Source organism: Thamnophis elegans, chromosome 3 (genome assembly GCF_009769535.1).
Source record: "Thamnophis elegans isolate rThaEle1 chromosome 3, rThaEle1.pri, whole genome shotgun sequence".
Classification (NCBI taxonomy): domain Eukaryota; kingdom Metazoa; phylum Chordata; class Lepidosauria; order Squamata; family Colubridae; genus Thamnophis; species Thamnophis elegans.
The window spans coordinates 149,279,467-149,302,366 of NC_045543.1; the positions used below are offsets into that span (position 1 = coordinate 149,279,467).

General features: G+C 45.2%; 1 protein-coding gene across 1 annotated transcript in view; it reads left to right on the top strand.

Moving 5' to 3' along the window:
• The window catches only part of DNAI1 (dynein axonemal intermediate chain 1), a 58,671-nt gene extending 38,857 nt beyond the window's left edge, over positions 1 to 19,814 (top strand). Inside the window, exons 9-12 of the mRNA XM_032213917.1 lie at positions 6,057 to 6,191; positions 15,849 to 15,933; positions 17,386 to 17,503; positions 19,760 to 19,814. Coding sequence (XP_032069808.1) covers positions 6,057 to 6,191; positions 15,849 to 15,933; positions 17,386 to 17,503; positions 19,760 to 19,814 — 393 coding nt within the window. The remainder of the gene's footprint in view (positions 1 to 6,056; positions 6,192 to 15,848; positions 15,934 to 17,385; positions 17,504 to 19,759) is intronic.
• The last annotated feature ends 3,086 nt before the right edge of the window (positions 19,815 to 22,900 follow it).

The following is a 22,900-nucleotide window of genomic DNA, read 5'->3' on the forward strand; positions in this document are numbered from 1 at the left end:
AGCTGTGCATCCAATCTAGCATCTGTCAACAGAGGGATAGAATACAATCCTAGGCTGCATGAACAGAGGGATGGAATCGAGATCACGTGAAGGGTTAATGCCACTTTATAAGGCCTTGGAAAGGCCACACTTGGAATATTTGCATTCAGTTTTGGTCGCCACGATGTAGAAAAGATGTGGAGACTCTGGAAAGAGTGCAGAGAAGAGCAACAAAGAGGATTAGGGGACTGGAGGCTAAAACATATGAAGAACGGTTGCAGGAACTGGGTATGTCTAGTTTAATGGAAAGAAGGACTAGGGGAGACATGATAGCACTGTTCCAATATCTCAGGATCTGCCCCAAAAAAGAGGAAATCAAACTATTCTCCAAAGCACCTGAAGGCAGAACAAGAAGCAATGGGTGGAAACTAATCAAGGAGAGAAGCAACTGAGGAGAAATTTCCCGACAGTGAGGACAATTAACCTGTGGAACAGCTCACCTCCAGAAGTTGTCAGTGCTCCATCACTGGAGGCTTTCAAGTAGAGATTGGACTACCATTTGTCTGGAATGGTATAGCAGAGGTGGTATTCAGCAGGTTCTGACCAGTCCCGGAGAACCGGTAGCAATAGCAGTTAGACTTATATAGCGCTTCATAGGGCTTTCAGCCCTCTCCAAGCGGTTTACAGAGTCAGCATATCGCCCCCACAGTTTTCATTTTACCCACCTCGGAAGGATGGAAGGCTGAGTCAACCCTGAACCAGTGAGATTAGAACCGCTGAAGTGCAGATAGCAGTCAGCTGAAGTGGCCCGCAGTACTGCACCCTAACCACTGCGCCACCTCGGCTCTTAGTGGAAATTTTGAGTAGTTCAGAGAACCGGTAAATACCACCTCTGCCTGGCCCCACCCCCACCTATTCTCTGCCTCCCGAGTCCCACCTGATGGGGAGGGAATGGGGATTTTGCAGTATCCATCTCCTGCCATGCCCACCAGGCCACCCCCACGCCCACTGAACCAGTAGTAAAAACGATTGAATCCCACCTCTGGGTATCGGGTCTCCTGCCAGAGCAGGGGTCTGGACTAGAAGACCTTCACGGTCCCAGCTGTTATTCTGTTAGTCAGTGCAACGCAGTGACGTGCGGTGAGGTTTATGGCTGGTGAGGCAAAAAGAAAGAAAGCGGCTTTTGCCTGCCCCGTCACTATGTCCGACACAGAGGCGGGGTGGGCAAAAAGAAAGAAAGCACCAGCCTGCCAGCAGAGGTGAGTAAAAGACCCACCTCTGCTGGCGGGCTGCCCCGACACAAAGAAAGAAAGCTGGCGGGCTGCCCCCCCACCTCTCCTACCCCCCTTCCCTCTGAGTGAAGAAACAAACGCATGCACACACACACACACAAATTACTTACAATTACTTACAAATGACATTAATTTTGAATTCCTCCCCCCTTCCTCCGACCCACATACCTTTTCCAGCTGTTTCACAGATTTCAACTCTGCTCTTGCCTGCCATGATGAAAATGTTAAAATGTAAAAGGAAAAAGGCAAGAGCTGCTGAGGTCAGGCCGGGTTAGCTGCTGCCAGAGTCCCCAATGGATGACTCTGCTTAACTCTTTAAAAAAAAGCCTCTAAAAAAAAATGCCCTCTACAGGAGGAGGCGAGAGAACCATGTGCCTCATCTACATAAAGAATTTTTCGGCTTTTAACCCTTGCTTAACTCTGCTCGAGTGATCATAAAGTCAGACTAAATGAGGCACGTGGTTCTCCCGCCTCCTCCTGTAGAGGGCACTGTTTTTAGAGGCTTTTTTAAACAGTTAAGCACTAAGCAGAGTCATCCACTGTGACTCCGGCAGCAACTAGCTCAGCCTTTTTCCTTTTACATTTTTTTTTTCCTTTTCATGATGACAGTGGTGAGGCTCTGCCTCCCCTGCCTCCCCTGACTGCACATCACTGGTACAACGCCTTGCCTCCAGAGGTTGTGGGTGCTCCATCGCTGGAGGTTTTCGAGAAGAGATCAGACAACCATTTGTGTCTCCTCCATTTGTTCCAAGCAACCTCCAGACTGGACTACTGCAACGTGCTCTACATGGGGCAGCCCTTGAAGAGTATTCGGCGACTTCAGCTTGTCCAGAATGCAGCCGCGCGAGCGATTGTGGGTGTACCTCGATACACCCATGTTACACCTATCCTCCGCGAGCTGCACTGGCTGCCTATTGGTCTCCGGATACGCTTCAAGGCGTTAGTCGTCACTTATGAAGCCCTTCATGGTATTGGACCTGGGTACTTGAGAGACCGCCTGCTGCCAATCACCTCCACTAGACCGATTAGATCCCACAGACTAGGCCTCCTCCGAATTCCATCCGCCGGCCAATGCCGACTGGTGACTACCCGGAGGAGAGCCTTCTCTGTGGCTGCTCCGGCCCTCTGGAACGAACTCCCTGTGGAGATTCAAACCCTCACCACCCTCCAGGCCTTCCGCAAAGCCCTCAAAACCTGGCTGTTCCGACAGGCCTGGGGCTAAAGATTCACTGCCCCTATCTCGAATGGTATGATTGTTGTGCTTTTTAACTATGTATTGTTTTGTGTTCTTGTTAAACTGTTTGTATCCCCCCCCCCCCTTTTTTGAGTTGTGAGCTGCCCTGAGTCCCCTTAGGGAAAAGGGCGGCATACAAATGAAATAAAACTCCAAACTCCAACTGAGGACAATCTTTGAGAAATCTGACTTAGAAATCTTGTTACGTGCGTCTGAATGATTTTAGACTTTGAGTTGCTGGGGCAAAAATAACTTGTGCAAGGTTTTGCAATGTAACACCCATGGAATTGAAGTTCTACTCAAGAAATAGGAGAAGAGGGGGTGAAAGAGGGCACAAGGGAGGTACAGGAAGATAATTTAAAATAAAATGCAGATAGAAGATTTCACTGGGATTGATAGTCGCAAAGAAAAAACAGACAAAGGGGGAAGATTTATTTATTTATTATTTATTTATTTATTAGACATTTATAGGCCGCCCTTTTCCCTGAGGGGACTCAGGGCGGCTTACAATCAAGAAGGAAAGGGAGTGTAGGACAATACAAAAAGAAATGTGCACAAAAGTAAATTAAACAGTAAAACTCAACATTCACTCAGCATTCGGGAGGGGCGAAAGTAGACTTATCCCCAGGCCTGACGGGCTAGCCAGTTCTTGAGGGCTGTGCGGAAGGCCTGGACGGTGGTGAGGGTACGAATCTCTACGGGGAGATTGTTCCATAGTGTCGGAGCCGCAACAGAGAAGGCTCTCCTCCGAGTAGTCGCCAGTCGGCACTGACTGGCGGATGGAATACGGAGGAGGCCAACTCTATGCGATCTGATGGGACGCAGGGAGGTAATCGGCAGAAGGCGGTCTCTCAAATAGCCAGATCCGCTACCATGGAGCGCTTTATAGGTGGTGAGTAGGACCTTGAAGTGCACCCGGAGATCGACAGGTAGCCAGTGCAGCTCACGGAGCATCGGTGTTATGTGGGCGAACCGTGGTGCGCCCACGATCACTCGCGCGGCCGCATTCTGGACTAGCTGAAGTCTCCGGATGCTCTTCAAGGGCAGCCCCATGTAGAGCACATTACAGTATTCCAGCCTGGAGATCACAAGGGCTCGAGTGACTGTTGTGAGGGCCTCCCGATTCAGGTAGGGCCGCAACTGGCGCACCAGGCGAACCTGGGCAAATGCCCCCCTGGTCACAGCTGAGAGATGGTGGTCAAAAGTTAGCTGTGGGTCCAGGAGGACTCCCAAGTTGCAGGCCCTTTCTGAGGGGTGTAAGTTTTGTCCCCCCAGCCTGAGTGATGGTAGATCCCACAAAAGAGAAACCACAAAACCGTAAGGGAGGAAGGAGAAACAGGGGAAACCCTGGGAAAAGTTACTTGAATAATAAAAATAAATACCCTGAAGAAAAGATACAATAACCACAAAAATAGGAAAAAGAATTTAGGAGAAAGGGAGAGAAGAAGGGAAAAAGAATTAAAAGTGGAATTTTTGAGAGTCCAAGAGAAAATGGTTAAAAGAGAAAGAAAGGAGAAGAGAGTTACGTACATTAGTAGACCAAAGAGAAATAGTAGTAAGATTGTTATTGTTATATAATGAATAAAGAAATAAAGAAATTATTGTATATGGTTAATTGTAGAAAAAATGAAAGAAATGCTCTTTCTGTTTAAATTGAATTAGAAGATATATGTTGTTTATAATAAAATACACCAATGGAGGAAATAAGAAAGGGAAATTTGGTGTAACTTGGAAGGGGCAATGGAAGATATTGTTTATGTAGGAAGAAAAATAAGTATAAAGATGAAAATAATAGGAGAGAATAATTTGGCTGAAAGTGAAAGCAAAACTTTGGTGTAAAACGGACTATGTAAATGAGAGGGTGTGTAAGGGCTCCTCTCCTAACTTAAGAAAATGAAGACACTTGAAACAGAGTATTTCGAAAGGAACCTTTTATTAAGAAGAATGGAAGCCATTAAAGTCAAAGCAACGTCTGAATCCCTTTAGGTAATGCAAGTAGAATTAAGCAGTAGAGACCCCTCCCATTTGTTAGAATGCAGATTCTAGTCAATACAGAAGTGTGAAGATGCTTCCTTTATCAACTGCCCTGAGAGCTGAATAAACATACATTCCTGTTCTCACCCCCTTCGTCCCACACCAACACACACTCCGAGTCAAAGATAAGTTACGGCATTTAATTAACAGACAGACAGGTCCTTGGCAGCAAACCGGCACAGACAAGTTTGGGCAGCAATCCAGCACAGATAAGCCCTGGCAGCAATCCAGCCTGCCAAGCTCACAATAATGTTCTCCGACATTAGTTCCTATGTTGACTTCTGCAAGAGGGCCATGTGCACAAGCAGTCCTTTTATAGTCTGGAGAGGAGCCTAATGACCACCAGCTGAGTGCAATCACCTCCTGTAACTGCGCAACTGTTCCTGACGCCTATTAGCTCTTCGGTGCCAGGCATCCAGAAACAACTGACTACTGGCTTCTGGCTCACTCTGCCTTGTCTCCTCCCCACTGGTCCAAGGCTCAGGCGCCTCCTGGTGGCCAACCAGCCTCTCTGCGCCCTGCTCGGAGTCGGAACCCTGTCCAGGGTCCTCCACATCCTCCAGAGCCGACTCAGAGGGCCCCTCGCTGTCGGAGTCTGGTTGCAGCTCCAAAAGCTCCTGCCGGGCCACAACACATTCCCATGGCTATCTTCTGTTAGACAGTAAAGTGAAACGTCCCAGATGGCCGTCGTAAACGTTCCCCCAAAAGGTGATGGGGTCTCAGGCATTTCAGGGCCAGGAAACCAGTTGTAAATATCAGTTGTCACAGGCACTGCCAATAAATTGACTCCAAGGCCCCCCTCTTCCCAATTGAATGGCAGTATCACTTTTAGGGATCTGGCAGAGTGTAAAAGAAAAAATCCGGACAATGCTTTGTTCCTATAATATATATAATTTGTATTAAAAAAATAAAAAAAATCTTGAATTGAAATTGAAGGTCTATTTAATGTTATTTTTCCTCTTTTTTTGTCTGCCTGGCATGATCTTAGCTCTTCCCCTCTGTCCTTGGGGAATTTTCTTATGGAACAGTGAAGAGCTTTGCTTGCAGATTCTACCTTTCTATCGTCTTTGCTTTTTTCTTCCCTCCTTCCTAAACCCACTTTCTTGTTTGCTGCAGTTCTTTCTTACTTGGGCCTCTCTCTGCCTGGACATCTCCCTCTCCTTCATCCTGTTTCGATTCCTGTTGGGATTAAAATTTTGCAAACCTTTGCGCTCAGGTACCATAGTCGCACGATAATAATTGGCACGTCTCTAATTTTGGTTGAGTTGGTTTCTATGCTTGCTTGGCGTTTCCTAGGAGAATGCATGGGGACTGAATTAGTGTTGTTTTTTTTCAAGCTTGGTAAGAGATGTGGACTTCAACTCCCAGAATTCAGCTATGCTGGCTGGGGGATTCTGGGAGTTGAAGTCCACACCTCTCACAGCTGCCAAGTTTGGAAAACACTGGACTAGCTGAACCAAGAAAAGCATCTTCCGCTTCTGTGAATCTACGACTGATGCACTTTTTGCTCCTCACAGTGGACCATCTACGACGTTTACGTGGAAGAGCTTCAAAAACTGGAGAAGTCAAAGGAGAAAGAAAAACAGAAAGCTCCCGTGACCAAGAAAGAAGACAAAATGATGGGAAGGAAATTAACCTCTCTGGAATCACAGGTACTGTTGCATCTTTCCGTGTTGTGTTGAGCGTGCTTTAATTCCAGTCTTTCTTCAGGCTATCTTCTTATCTCCACCTTTTAATAGAATAGAATAGAATAGAAATGAAATGAAATATGGAATAGAATAGAGTGGAGTGGAGTCGAAAAGAATGGAATGGAATGGAATGGAATAGAATAGAATAGAATAGAAATATGGAATAGAGTGGAGTCGAGTCGAATGGAATGGAATGGAATAGAATAGAATAGAAATATGGAATAGAATAGAGTCGAGTCGAATGGAATGGAATAGAATAGAATAGAATAGAAACATAGAATAGAGTGGAGTGGAGTCGAAAAGAATGGAATGGAATAGAATAGAATAGAAATATGGAATAGAATAGAGTGGAGTGAAAAACAATGGAATGGAATGGAATGGAATAGAACAGAACAGAACAGAACAGAACAGAATAGAATAGAATAGAATAGAATAGAATAGAATAGAAATATGGAGTAGAATAGAGTGGAGTGGAGTCGAAAAGAATGGAATGGAATGGAATAGAATAGAATAGAAATATGGAATAGAATAGAGTGGAGTGGAGTCGAATGGAATGGAATAGAATAGAATAGAATAGAAATATGGAATAGAATAGAGTGGAGTGAAAAACAATGGAATGGAATGGAATGGAATAGAACAGAACAGAATGGAATAGAATAGAATAGAAATATGGAATAGAATAGAGTGGAGTGGAGTCGAAAAGAATGGAATAGAATAGAATAGAAATATGGAATAGAATAGTGGAGTGGAGTCGAAAACAATGGAATGGAATGGAATGGAATAGAATAGAACAGAACAGAATTCTTTATTGGCCAAATGTGATTGGACACACAAGGAATTTCCCTTTGGTGCATATGCTCTCAATATACATAAAGAAAAATAAAATAGAATACATTCATTAGCCAACTAACCTGTTTTCTCTTCTGGTCACTCTAGCTGATATTTTATATAGGTAGTCCTCAACTTACAACCGTTTGTTTAGTGACCATTCAAAGTTATAATGGCACTGAAAAAAGTGACTGATGGCCATTTTTCACACACCCATTGCAGCACCCCCGTGGTCACATAATGTACATTCAGATAGCTTGGCAACTGACTTGTATTTATGACGGTTGCAGTGTCCTGGGGTCACGTGATATCCTTTTGCGACTTCCTGACCAGCAAAGTCAACGGGGAAGCCAGATTCACTTAACAACTGTCTTAACGACTGCAGCGATACGCTTAACAATTGGGGCCAGAAAGGTCGTGAAATTGGTCAAAATTCACTTAATGACTGTCTCACGGAAAGTTTGGGCTCAACTGTGGTCGTAAGTTGAGGACTACCTGTACATCAAACTCCCATAAACCCTCGGAAAGGTTTTATGGGACCAGGTGTCAACTGCCTGACTAGTGTATGTGAAATAAGGAAACACTCTTGGAAGTTTCGAATTCTCTAAAGTAAAACTTTGTTGGATACAGCATTTTGGTACTGAAGAATCAAAACCAGCTCCGGTTTTCCCACACAAATGCTTGCTTAGTTCAACTATAGATTCCCTTTCTCCCCACCTCTGGTTGACCACATTGTCCAATTATAATACGTCTTCCTGTTATAGGAACAGTCCGCCTCTTTCTCCAGCATCTGCAGCGGTGACCTTGATGGTTTCCAGGCGCTCACGATCTCCACATACATTCTTGACATTCCATTTCCCCCTTCCCTCTGCCAGTTCGTTGGCAAGTTAGGTTGGAAAGAAGCAAAGCGGTTCAATCTTAACAGGCTAGTCCAGTGAGGTTTCTGGAAGAAGGATAAGGAGGGAGGGGGAGGAGGAGGAGGGAGACTGTGGGGTCCTTGGTGCTCTCTGAACTTGGCTGTTTTCTCACAGATGTTTCATGACCCAACTAGGTAACATTATCAGTGCTAGAAATGAGTGGGGTTTGCTCCCTGTTTAAATTCAAGTGGTTTGGTCAGGGTTGCTAGTGTTATTGGTTTCTTGATTAGACTATTTTTTACTGCTTGGTTGTTGGCAAGGGAATAGGAATAGGAATAGAATAGAACAGAAGAATAGAATAGAATAGAAGTTAAGAGAAGAGAGAATATAATGGAATAGAAGTTAAGAGAAGAGAGAATAGAATAGAATAAAAGTTAAGAGAATAGAGAATAGAATAGAACAGAAGAATGGAATAGAATAGAATAGAAGTTAAGAGAAGAGAGAATAGAATAGAATAGAATAGAATAGAATAGAATAGAATAGAATAGAATAGAATAAAAGTTAAGAGAATAGAGAATAGAATAGAACAGAAGAATAGAATAGAAGTTAAGAGAAGAGAGAATATAATGGAATAGAAGTTAAGAGAAGAGAGAGTAGAATAGAAAAGAAGTTAAGACAATAGAATAGAAGAATAGAATAGAATAAAAGTTAAGAGAATAGAGAATAGAATAGAACAGAAGAATGGAATAGAATAGAATAGAAGTTAAGAGAAGAGAGAATAGAATAGAATAGAATAAAAGTTAAGAGAATAGAATAGAACAGAAGAATAGAATAGAATAGAATAGAAGTTAAGAGAAGAGAGAATATAATGGAATAGAAGTTAAGAGAAGAGAGAGTAGAATAGAATAGAAGTTAAGAGAATAGAGAATAGAATAGAAAGAAGAATAGAATAGAATAGAATAGAATAGAATAAAAGTTAAGAGAATAGAGAATAGAATAGAACAGAACAGAAGAATAGAATAGAATAGAAGTTAAGAGAAGAGAGAATATAATGGAATAGAAGTTAAGGGAAGAAAGAATAGAATAGAACAGAACAGAAGAACAGAATAGAATAGAATAAAAGTTAAGAGAATAGAGAATAGAATAGAACAGTAGAATAGAATAGAATGAATAGAATAGAATAGAATAGAAAGAATAGAATAGAATAGAATAGAATTTAAGAGCATAGAGAATAGAATAGAATAATAACTTTATGGTCACTTTGAATGTACAATAATCGGCATACATTAAAATGAAATTCCATTGCATACAGCTCTGAAAGGGTTACCACTTCTCATATACGCTACATGAACACAACAAAATAAACAAATAAATACAAAATTATGCATACACCTATATTCTGTGACAGAGAAACAACAGTCTACTGTGGATGTATGCATGTAACATGGCGAGAGAAACGAATCTTGCCACTTTGCCAGACGGACAGCCGAGGGAAGAAAGCCGTTCCAGAATCTGGAAATCCTGCTAGGAACTACCAGATTAACCGTGGTTTGCTGAATAAAGAATCAGCGCAAGATTTAGCCGAGTTCACGCGGGACACTAAACCAAATGCGAGGAACCCATTACGGCTGCCCTTGATGGAGCCCAGTGGGTGGCAGGGAAGAGACGATCGATTTTAAGCCTATTAATTGATTTTTTCGGAAGGAAAACGGATGGCAAGGAAAAAGGATCAGACGGCTGATTTAATTAGACCGACAATGCAGGGGCTAATGATGGATTAAGCCTCAAGCCTTTTCTTGGCGCGTTTATTATAGGGAAGAAAAACATCTCCCTGTATCCGTGCAGAGCCTGAAACTTCGCTGCTGAATTATGCACCCCTGTACAGCTAGTTCTCAATTTACAACAGTTCATTTAGTGACTGTTTCACATTACAACATCATTGAAAAAAAGGGACTTACGGCCTTTTCCCCTATCTTTAAACATTCATTAGATTATAGGATAAAATACAAAATAGAAAAACGAAGGCACGTTGGGTTAGGGTTAGAAAAAGCTTTGATTGGCTTCTCCCTCTGTTGTAAAATAAAGCCTTAACATCTAACCACAACTTTTTACTTTTCCATAATAGCAATAGCGCTTAGACTTATATAACAGTTCATATTGCTTTTACAGCCTTCTCTAAACGGTTTACAGAGTCAGCCTCTTGCCCCCAACAATTTGGGTCCCCATTTTACCCACCTCAGAAGGATGGAAGGCTGAGTCAACCTTGAGCCAGTCAGGATCGAACCACTGACTGTGGGCAGAATCAGCCTGCAATACTACATTCTAACCACTGTGCTACAACAGCTCATGGAAGGAAGGAAGAAAGGAAGGAAAGGACGGAAGGAAAGGACGGAAGGAAAGGAAGGAAGGAAGGAAGGAAGGAAGGAAGGAAGGAAAAAATAAATAGCAATACCACTTAGACTTATCTACCGCTTCACAGTGCTTTACAGCCTTCTCTAAGCGGTTTACAGTGTGAGCCTCTTGTCCTAATTTTACCCACATCAGAAGAATGGAAGGCTGAGTCGACCTTGAGCCTGATGAGATTCGAACTGCCAAATTGGAGGCAGACAGCAGTCAGCAGAAGTAGCCAGCAGTACTGTACTCTAACCACTGCGCCACCAGGGCTCATAATAGGAGCCGAGGTGGCGCAGTGGTTAGGGTGCAGTACTGCAGGCAATAGCAATAGCAGTAGACTTATATACCACTTCATAGGGCTTTCAGCCCTCTCTAAGCGGTTTACAGAGAGTCAGCATATTGCCCCCAACAATCTGGGTCCTCATTTCACCCACCTCGGAAGGATGGAAGGCTGAGTCAACCCTGAGCCGGTGAGATTTGAACCGCTGAACTGCTGATCTAGCAGTAGCCTGCAGTGCTGCATTTAACCACTGCGCCACCTTGGCCACTTCAGCTGACTGTTATCTGCAGTTCAGCGGTTCTAATCTCACCGGCTCAAGGTTGACTCAGCCTTCCATCCTTCCGAGGTGGGTGAAATGAGGACCCGGACTGTGGGGGCAATTTGCTGACTCAATTTGCTAAAAATCTGTAAACCACTTAGAGAGGGCTGAAAGCCCTAGGAAGCGGTATATAAGTTAAATAAATAATAAACAATAGACAATAGACAATAGACAATAGACAATAGATAATAGATAATAGATAATAGATAATAAGTAAATAGTAAATAGTAAATAAATAAATAAATAAATAAATAAATAAATAAATAAATAAATAACGTAAACTAGCCATTTCTATAAAAACGAATCAATCTAATCAGTAAAAGCCAAAATCAAAAGTTTCATTTTTCCCCCCACCTCGAGCACAAAGTCCAGAAGTGGTTTCCATGCAGCCACAAAAGTACTTATATTCTTTTCTTTGATCAAAATCATTTAGCCATTTCTGCCAACTCCCTTCAGCTCCTGTAGCCATTCATCCATGGTGGGAATCGAAATTGTCCTTCCATTTTTTTGTGCCTACAGTACTTATGACCATGTTTCACACTTAAAACTGTTGAAGCATTTCCCCATGGTCACGTGATCAAAATTCGGACGCTTGATAGCCGACTCATATTTATGAGTCGGCTATCACGCAAAGCCCTGTACCGACCTTCGGACAAGCAAAGGTCAACGGGAAAACCCAGATTCACTTCCCAATCCTGCTCCTCACTCAACCACCCCAGTGATTTCACTTAACAAATGCAGCAAGGAAAGTCATAAAATGGGACAAAATCCATGTAACCAATGTGTCCCTTAGCTGCAGAAATGTGGGGCTCCATTGAGGTCGTAGGTTGAGGACTGTCTGTAAACGAGCCTCTTTAACAGTCACAAAAGTCCCTTCTGGGAAGTGACTCTCAACTGATGGTAAATCTCATGAGGACTGGGCACTTGGGATGTTATTCCCGGCTCAAAAAGATGAAGCACTGTGCTTGGGGATTTCTGGAAGTCCGGCATTCACACCAATCAGCCATCGACCAACACATAGGGATGAACAATGTCTACACACCATTCAAAAGAGACAGTAAAAAACGGAATAACAGATTGACAGTGTTACATCTCAGAAAGATGAGCCTGCCAGAAATAGATCATTAGGAAGAAACAGAAATTGTTCCAAGGGGGTCTCCATTTCTCGGCACACTTCATTAATTCCCACTGCAAGGCTGTAATTGGCGCATCGGCTGTTGTTTTCTGCTGCTAATTCTGGGGATGAAGACATGCAAAGGTGTGTTTCGGGGGTGGCATGGCTTAAATCGGTACCCTACTTAAGCAAGAGGTTGGAGTAGAAGACCTCTAAGGTCCCTTCCAACTCTGTTATTCTATATATTCCGTATCCCTAGAAATGTTCACAAATAAATAGACTTGGACGAGAAGACCTTTCAGCCTTATGATCATCTCATCTTTTCACTAGCAGCTTTAAATGAAAATATCGTCCCAGTTATAATGTTTCAGCTCCTTGACCAGCTTTGGCTGCCGAATCCTACAGCTGTGAAAACGTGGCCTTCATTTCTGTTTAGGTGGCTTTTTTTCAGTTATGTATTAAACATCATAAAAGTCCTGTAGAAAAGATGTCACTTCTTCCTGTAAGGCTGTTTTGTAAAATATATATTAGGGACTGGACGTTGTTTTTAAAGAAAAAGTAATTCAAGCAAGACAGCATGCTCCCTGTGTTTTCGCCATTGAAAGGTGTTGCTTGGTAGTTGAAACCTAAAATATTTAATATCTCATGTAATAAAGTGACCAAAATACAAATAAATAAATAAATAAATAAATAAATAAATAAATAAATAAATAAATAAATAAATAAATAAATAAATAAATAAGAATATTTGCAGCTCAGAGTTGAATTGTGGGGGTGCTTGGTGCTCAATGAGCTTGGTGGTTTTCTTACAGATGCTTCATGGCCCAAACTAGGTAATACCACTGGCGCTGATGATGTTACTTAGTTTGGGCCATGAAATGTCTGCAAGAAAATCAACCAACCACCACCACCACCACCACCTCCTCCTCCTCCTCCTCCTCCTCCTCCTCCTCCTCAAATCTCCCTCCCTTCCAGCACTGATGATGCTACCTAGTTGGGTTGTGAAATGTCTGCAAGAAAACAACTCAGCCCAGAGAGCACCAAGCACCCCACAGTTGTCCTCCTCCTCCTCCTCCCCCTCCTCCTCCTCCTCCTCCTCCTCCTCCTCCTCCACCTCCTCCTCCAATCTCCCTCCCTTCCAGCACTGATGATGCTACCTAGTTGGGTCGTAAAATGTCTGCAAGAAAACAACTCAGCCCAGAGAGCACCAAGCACCCCACAGTTGTCGTCGTCCTCCTCCTCCTCCTCCTCAAATCTCCCTCCCTTCCAGCACTGATGATGCTACCTAGTTGGGTCGTAAAATGTCTGCAAGAAAACAACTCAGCCCAGAGAGCACCATGCACCCCACAGTTCTCCTCCTCCTCCTCCTCCTCCTCCTCCTCCTCCTCCTCCGCATCCTCCGCATCCTCCTCCTCTCTGTAACCTCCGTTCTCTTCTAGCACTGATGATGTTACCTAGTTAGGATAATGAAACATCTGCAAGAAAACAACAAAGGATCCCACCGTCGTGGTCCTCCCCCTCCCTCCTCCCTCCTTTTCTTGCAGATGTTGCATTACCCAAACTAGGTAACATCCCTAGCACTGATGACGTTATATAGCTTGGATAATGAAACATCTGCAAGAAAACAAGCAAGTTTAGAGAGCACCAAGGGCTTCACGGTCTTTCTCCTCCCTCCTTTTCTTGTAAATGTTTAATTACCCAAACTACCAGTAGGTAACATCCCTAGCACTGATGATGTCCCCTAGTTGGGTCGTGAAACGTCTGCAAGAAAACAAGCAAGTTCAGAGAGCCCCCAAGGATCCCTCACTAGCAGCTTTTTGGGGATAAACCTTTGTCTTTAGGACATTGGAGCATTCGGCCACGCAACCCTTTCCTAGCAAGGAAGGCTCAGAGTAACCCCTGCCCATTGCGCCACTGGCTCGGACAAAAACGGTCAGCCAAATTTCTGGCGGTATCCTATTCATTCTGGGCCAACGGGTGGTTTCCATACCAACAAGGTTGCAGAGATCCCCCCTGGGGAACATTATTGGCATCGGTATTTTATTTCTTAAGTAATTAAAAGTCTGCAAAAGAGGGATTGTTTGTGGCAGGCAATCTGTAGCTCCAAGGTCAATGTGAGTTTCCCTCTTTCTTTTTCTTTTTCAAAGGTGAATATTGCAAAAACGTTTATTTCCCACGAACCGATAGGGCGCCTCGTGTCGAAGGCTTCCGTTATTGCTGCTGTGTAAAATAATATCACTGAAAATCCTCCAGAAAGGGAGAATTGCAGGGCTTGCTAAGCCAGCCCTCCCGGCAAAGAGTTTGCAAGCGGGCAAGCTGGGCTGGGAAAGTCAATTCCCCAAGGCTCTTAAAAGGGTGGTTTTCCTGCAGGTATTTTATGGCCCGACTGATAATGTTCCCTAGTTGGGTCATGAAAAGTCTGCAAGGAAAAAACCCAACTCAGAGAGCACCAAGGACTCCACCGTAGTCATTTTCCTCCTCCTCCTCCTCCTCCTCCTCCTCCTCCTCCTCCTCCTCCTCCTCCTCCTCCTCCTCCCCCACTCCTCCTCCTCCTCCTCCTCTTCTTCTCTGCAAGCACTACTCCCTTCTAGCACAGATGATGTTGCCTAGTTAGGTAATAAAATGTCTGCAAGAAAACCACCAAGCTCAGAGAGCACCAAGGACCCCACAGTCGTCGTCGTCCTCCTTCTCCTCCTCCTCCTCCTCCTCCTCCTCCTCCTCCTCCTCCTCCTCCTCCTCCTCCTCCTCCTCCTCCTCCTCCTCCTCCTCCTCCTCCTCTCAGAACTCCCTTCTGGCACTGATGATGTTACCTAGTTGGGTAACGTCTGCAAGAAAAACCACCAAGCTCAGAGAGAGGCTGGATTTAGTTTAGTTTATTTGTCTTGTATGCTGCCCACTCCGGAAGGACTCCGGGCGGCTCACAATAAACAAGGGAAGGGGGATAAATAGACAAAAACAACACTTTAAAATACGCAACATTCACAGTTTCCGTGGGGCTGGATGTTTCACAAGCCCCCCGGCCTGCTGGAGCAGCCAGGACTTGGTGGCTTTGCGGAAGGCCGGGAGCCCACAGTCGTCGTCCTCCTCCTCCTCCTCCTCCTCCTCCTCCTCCTCCTCCTCCTCCTCCTCCTCCTCCTCCTCTCTGCAGACTCCACTGTCTTCTAGCACAGATGATGTTACCTAGTTGGATAATAAAACATCTGCAAGAAAACAGCCAAGCTCAGAGAGCACCAAGGACCCTACAGTCGTCATCCTCCTCCTGCTCCTGCTCCTGCTCCTCCTCCTCCTCCTCCTCCCCTCTGCAAGCACTACTCCCTTCTAGAACTGATGATATTGCCTAGTTAGGTAATAAAATGTTTGCAAGAAAACCACCAAGCTCAGAGAGTTCCAAGGACCCCACAGTCGTCGTCGTCGTCCTCCTCCTCCTCCTCCTCCTCCTCCTCCTCCTCCTCCTCTTCCTCCTCCTCCTCCTCCTCCTCCTCCTCCTCCTCCTCCTCCTCCTCCTCCTCCTCCTCCTCCTCCTCCTCCTCCTCTCTGCAAGCACTACTCCCTTCTAGAACTGATGATATTGCCTAGTTGGATAATAAAACATCTGCAAGAAAACAGCCAAGCTCAGAGAGCACCAAGTACCCCACGATGATCCTCCTCCCTTCTAGCCTTGCAGACGTTACCCTCCCTCCATCCTAGCTGGAGGTGCCACCACTCCAAGGCAGCTGCTAGCCAGCACCATGTCCTGCGATCGAAAAGGTGCGTTGGCAAGGACACCAAGCAGGCGTCCTCACAGGGCCTCCTTCCTTCGCTCGCAAACCTTCCCCTTTTTCTTCAACAGAGTGACGACATCAACAAAGTGGCCAAGGCAGCGAAGATCGTGGAGCGGATGGTCAACCAGAACACTTTTGATGACATCGCTCAAGGTGAGGACCCGGAGGGCTGGCTGGGACGCTGCCTGAAAGTGGCACCCTTCTTCTACCAGGGGTGACTTTTCTCAAGAGGCAACCGGACTCTTGTTTTTCTTTTGAAGATGTTTCACTTCTCATCCAAGGAGCTTCTTCAGCTCTGACTGGATGGTGGGGAAGGGAAGGATTTATACTCCATGCGGACAGCTGGTCATTTGCATCCTTTGAGAGGCCACTTGGAGCCTTCCTGGAGCTGCTGAAAGGACCGTGTTGTAGACTGGAGATACATGATGTCATATCCCTCCCCCTCTGTTGAAAGGGGGCTGTCCAATTTGGACAGAAATGGCCTCTTCGTCCGCTGTTTCAACCCAGCGGTCCTCTCTGTCCAAAAGGTGGACTGTGCTGTCTTCCAAAGGGTGGCCTGTCTCTTTTAAATGCAGGTGGAGTTTGAGTTTTATTTCATTTGTATGCCGCCCTTTTCCCTAAGGGGACTCAGGGTGGCTCACAGCTCAAAAAGGGACGGGGGGATACAGACAGTTTAGTAACAACACAAAACAATACATAATTAAAAAGCACAACAGTCATACCATTCAAAATAGGGGCAAATGACCAAATATTATTTAGCTATATTGTGCTTTATATTTTTACTGTCATTTATTCTCTTACATACAGTTATGGATATACATTCACATAGTTATTCTTTTTCTTTGCCATTCTTATATTATTATTATTCCATTAAAAAAGTTATAAGGTATAGTTTGGAATGCTTTGTTTACCATCCTTCACACCTGCTAAGACACCACCTTGTTTTCTCTTTCTTTTCTCCCTCCCTTCCTTCTCTACTTCCTTCCTTCCTCCTCTCCTTCCCCTTCTTCCTTCCCTTACTTCTCCCCTACTCCTACCCTCTTTCCTCTCCTTCCTACCCTCTCTCCTTCTCTTTCTCTCTCTTCCTCCCTCTTCTCCTTCTCTTTCTCTCCCTTCCGCCCACCTCTCCTTACCTCTTTCTTCTTCCCCTACCTCTCCTCCACTCTTCTTCTTCCTCTCCTACTATCTCTCCTTCTCTTTCTCTCTCTTCCACCCTCCACTCCTTTCCATTCCTTCGTCCCTCCATTCTCTACTTCCTTCAAAGTCTTTTAAATGGAGCAACTAAAAGGTCTGGAGGCAAGTTCTTCCACTGATTAATTAACAATGTAACAGAAGGGACCTTGGAGGTCTTCTAGTCCAACCCCCCTGCTCAGGCAGGAGCATGCATACTCGGTGGAGCTGAGTTGGGGCGGCGGCTCGCGTGCCCGCAGAGAGGGCTCCTGTGCCACCTGTGGCACCCGTGCCATGGCTTCACCATCACAATCCCACATCATTTGTTCGTTGAAGTTGCGCAGTCGTAATTGGCCCACCTTAGTCCCCTTAAACTTGGTTTGTGCAATCATTTGCTAAATGCAGATTTAAAAACGGCTTTCGCCTTTTTGCTAGATTTCAAGTACTTCGAAGACGCCTCCGACGAGTATCGGGACAACATGGGGACGCTGCTGCCCCTCTGGAAGTTCCAGTACGACAAGGCCAAGCGCCTGGCCGTCACCGCCCTCTCCTGGTGAGTGCCTGCTCTGCAGGTGTCAGGGAGGGGCGCCCTCTGGCAATCCCTGGGAATGAGAAATAGAAAACCTTCACTCCTAACGTTGTATTTGTTATGCGCACTTTTCCCTTTCTTTTTTTTACCTGGGTCAAGTTTGTAGGTTTGGTTTTATTATATTTGTTTACTTTGTGTTTTATCTTTGGGCGGGGGAGAGAAAACGAAGGAGAATATTTATAGCTCGGGGTTGAAATGAAATGAAGGATCCTTGGTGCCCTCTGAGCTTGGTTGGCTTCATGCAGATGTTTCATAACCCAACTAGGAAACGTCATCAGTGCTAGAAGGGAGGGAGATTTGTGGAGAGGAGGAGGAGGAAGAGAGGAGGACTGTGGGGTCGCTGGTGCTCTCTAAGCGTGGTTGTTTTCATGCAGATGTTTCATAACCAAACTAGGTAGCATCATCAGTGCTAAAAGGGAGGAAAGTTTGTGGACTGGAGGAGGAGGAGGAGGAGGAGGAGGAGGAGGAGGAGGAGGAGGAAGGGGAGGACTGTGAGTTCCTTGCTACTCCCTAAGCTTGGTTGTTTTTATGCAGATATTTCATAACCCAACTAGGAAACGTCATCAGTGCTAAAAGGGAGGAAAGTTTGTGGACTGGAGGAGGAGGAGGAGGAGGAGGAGGAGGAGGAGGAGGAAGGGGAGGACTGTGAGATCCTTGCTACTCCCTAAGCTTGGTTGTTTTTATTCAGATGTTTCATAACCAAACTAGGAAACGTCATCAGTGCTAAAAGGGAGGAAAGTTTGTGGACTGGAGGAGGAGGAAGAGGAGGAGGAAGAGGAGGAGGAGGAGGAGGAGGAGGAGGAGGAGGAGGAGGAGGAGGAGGAGGAGGACTGTGAGATCCTTTGTACTCCCTAAGCTTGGTGGTTTTCTTGCAGACTTTTCATGACCCAACTAGGGAACATCATCAGTGCTAGAACGGAGGGGGGTTTGTGGAGAGAAGGAGGAGTAGAGGAAGGGAGGAAGGCACAAGAATAAGCAGGAGTGTGGGATCTTCGGTGCTCTCTTAGCTTGGTGGTTTTGTTTCATTACGCTCAACTAGGTAACATCATCAATGCTGGAAAGGAGAGCGGTTTATGGAGAGAAGGAGGAAGAGGAGGAGGAGGTGGTGGAAGAGGATGATTGTGGGTTGAAATGAAGGGTTTTTGATTCTCTCTGAGCTTGGTAGTTTTCTTACAGACATTTCATGGCCCAACTCATCCGTGCTAGAAGGGAGTGTGGTTTGTGGAGAGGAGGAGGGTGGAGATGTTTAGCCAGTTTTAGAAAATACACTTTTCCCAAAGGGTTTCCACAGTTTTGGCCATTACTGTACATCATAACAGATGAATAAATGTACACTACTACCAATAGGAGATTCTTTCAACGTGGTAGAAGTTACAAGCAGAACACAAGCAGGAGAGAACAGCTGGTTTCATCTCAGAGTTCAGAGCTGACAGTGTCTCATTTCCAGCACAGAGCTTAATACAGACAAGACTGGTTTCAGTTTCAATTCTCAGCACAGACTCAGGCCTGTTTAAGCTCCCATTGGCTGGCTTAGTTGCCATGCCTATTCATTGGCTGGCCTTGTTCCCAGGTCTCTCCCAGTCATGAATATTCTAACAAAAATATATCTGCAACACACTAAAAAAATATTGTCCTGTTGGGAGAAATGTCCTTCTGGGTTCACTTCCACTGGAAACGTGGAGGCTGCTTGGAAAGATGGTTTAATGATGGACATGGCTTCCTGGACAGAAAAGGGGGATCAGATGCTTCCAGATGTTGGGTGAAGAATAATGCTCTCTCTGGCCTTTGATCTTGATCTTGTCTTCTGATTGGTCGTCAGACTCCCATGGGGCCATGCAGGGTCAACCCTCTAGGCTGTGTTTTGAGTCCAAGTTTGGTTGAGCCTTGCTTCTTCCCAGGTGCCCTGTGATGAGAAAGGGCTAATCCTATCCTGCCTTAATCTCATCACCCTGGAGCTGAAGGGGGGGAGATCTTTGTTATGTAGAATAGACTGGCCCAGGCTTTTTAATGGCTCATTAACAAAGGGGGGGGACTATTAAGAGTGAGCCTGTTTCCTGCCTAAAAACACGTTTCTCCCTTTTCACATCCAGGGAAATATAATATTCGGCCTTTTTAATATTTCCCAGCATATTTCATTTTTTTAGGAGAGGGTGCTGGGTGCTAACTTCCTACCGTCCCAAGTCTGGAAGGCTGACAGTTGGCATGTCTTTTGCCTTGCAGGAACCCCAAGTACAAAGACTCCTTTCTCGTTGGACACGGCTCCTGTAAGTTGTGACTCTCGGCTACGTTATGCCAACCCTTGACGATCATCAAATCGGGAGTTTCCGTCCTGTTGTTTCATTTTTTTTTTCCCTCCTGGATTCTGCAGCCCGACTTTTACATCTTGAGGGATTTTGTCTCTCTCGGTTGCGTTTCAATGCCACGTGAGCTGGTTGCCCGGCCAGGTGCCTTTCCTGGTCGTCTTCTTTCCAGTTGTGGCAAGGGGAAAGATTTGCAGCAACAACTGTCAATTAGAACAGAACTGGAAGGGACCTTGGAGGTCTTCTAGTCCAACCCCGTTGCTCAAGCGGGAGGCCCTATCGTTCCAGAGAAGTGTCTGCCCAGGCTCTTCTTAAAAGCCTCCCTTCACGGAGCACCCACAACCTCTGGTGGCAAGCGGTTCCCCTGGTTAATTGTCCTCACTGTTAGGAAGTTTCTCCTTAGTTCTAGGTTGCTTCTCTCCTTGGTTAGTTTCCACCCATTGCTTCTTGTCCTACCCTCAGGTGCCTTGGAGAATAGCTTGACCCCCACTTCTACTTCTGCCTCAAATATTGGAACACTCCTGTCATGTCACACCTGGATTTGCACGCTGCAAAGACTGTAACACAAAAAAGGAGTTTTGCAGCACTGCATCCCTGAGGAATCAAGTTTGATTGATTGATTGATTGATTGATTGATTACATTTATATGCCGCCCTTTTCCCCGAAGGGGACTCAGGGCGGCTCACAATTCAATCAGGGAAGGAGGTACAGACAGGGGAATAAAAAAGACGAGACATAACAATACAAAATTTAAAAACACACAACAACCATGCCATTCGAGAAGGGGGGCAAGAACTCTTTAGCCCCAGGCCTGTCGGAACCACCAGGTTTTAAGGGCTTTGCGGAAGTTTAACTGAACACCTACGCAAACTAACAGACATACACAAAGAGTTGCTGAGGTCTTTCCTTCCTCTAGAATTTTTCTCATTCTCAAGTCAATCAATCAGAATAGATCCCGAAGGTTGGTTGGTTGGTTTATTGGTTTTGTATGCCGCCCACTCCCGAAGGACTCCAGGCGGCTCACAATAAACAGGGGAGGGAATAAATAAGACATAATAAAGAAGGGACCTCGGAGGTCTTCTAGTCCATCCCCTGCTCAACCAGGAGACCCCATGCCACTCAAAATAGGCAGCTATGCAATCTCTTCTTAAAAACCTCCAGTGATGAGGCACCCACAACTTCTGGTGGCAAGCAGTTCCACTGGATAATTGTCCTCAGTTTCTCCCTTAATTCCAAGTTGCTTCTCTCCTTGATTAGTTTCCATCCATTGCTTCTTGTCCTGCCTTCGGCTGCTTTGGAAAATAAGTTGACCCCCCTCTTCTTCTTTGGGGCAGCCCCTCAAAAAATACATGTTCGAGAGGTTTTACAGATATATAGCTCAATGTTTGAGTTATATCTTATATTTAGCTCAGCATTTGAGATGTACAATGGCTGATTACACAAAGCTTCCTCAGGATGTCATCATTAGCTAAAAACCTCTTGATTGCGGTCCCAAATTAGCCTCTGCAAATCAAACTTAACAAATCTGTCAATGCGGCCGCTGGTACAAATACATTTTCTAAACCGAAAACCTGAGCCGTGCGTGGCCAGGTGTGCAAAACGGATAGCCCTCGTTAGATTACACCTCTCCCCCAACAAAGGTGGAGGGGGGGGTGGAATGGCCGACACGAGCATCAATCCTAGCTGGCCGTTTGGATTGTTGCTGAGACGTTTCGTTTCTCCAATATTGTGCCTAATTTCTTTCAGGACACTTGTATGTCCATTTTGTGTTTAATTGGCCAATGGGATCCTGCACGCCGTGGCGTATTTAGAAGAAGAATAGAATAATAACAGAGTTGGAAGGGACCTTGTAGGTCATCTAGTCCAACCCCCCACCCCCTCCCCCCAACCAAGAAGGAGACCCTCCACCATTTCTGACAGAGACCAGTCCAGTCTCTTCTTGAAAGCCTCCAGAGATGAAGCTCCCACAACTTCCAAAGGCAACTTCTGTTCCATGGGTTGATTGTTCTCACTGTTGGGAAATTTATCCTTATTTCTAGGTTGAATCTCTCTCTCCTGGTTCAGTTTCCCTCCGTTATTCCTTGTCTGGCCTTCGGGTGCGTTAACAGAATAACAGAATGTTGGAGGGACCTTGGAGGTCTTCTAGTCCAACCCCGTGCTCAGGCAGGAAACCTAGAGCAGCTTTGGAGAAGAGGTTGACCCCTCTTTTGTGTGACAGCCCCTCAAATACTGGAACACTGTTGTGTGTGGAGGAGGAGGAGGAGGAGGAGGAGGAGGAGGAGGAGGAGGGGGAAGAAGACGGGGAGAAGAAGAGGAGGAGGAGAAGGGACATGGGGAGGAGGAGGAGGAGAAAAGCAACAGGTGCTTGGTGCTCTCTGAGCCAGGTTGGTTTTCATGTTTTTCTTGCAGACGTTTCATGACCCAACTAGGTAACATCATCAGTGCTATAAGGAAGGGAGGTGTGCGGTGTAGAGGAGGAGGATGATAATTTGAGCCTAACGTATCACCATACAATTTTTTAAAAATTGAAACCATTTCTTGTATGTGCAATAGACTGAGGATCCATTCTCTGGCCAAATATATTAGTATAAATGGCTTTTTTCCCCATTAGTTTGTCCTTCCATTGACTGAATTAGGAGTTTTAAAAGACCTCCAGATTTTGAGCGTCGATGAGGGTATTTATTGCTTGTTATCTGCCCTTTGAATCCCTAGTCCAGTGTTTCTCAACCTTGGCAACTTGAAGATGTCCGGACTTCAACTCCCAGAATTCCCCAGCCAGCGAATGCACGCTGGTGCGCTTATGCACACCCCCCCTTTATGGATCTCTTAGGAATGGGGTGAGGTCTACGGTAGACAGTTTAAGGTTGAAGTTTTGGGGGTTTGATGCTGTAACAATGGCAGTATTCTAGGCATTGACCACTCTGTTGCTGGAGTCGGATTTTCTGCAATCGAGTTTGGAGCGGTTTACCTTGCGTTTGTATCGATTGTTTGCTCCTGTATTATTGTGGTTGAAGCTGAAGTATTCATTGACAGGTAGGACGTTGTAGCAAACAATTTTATG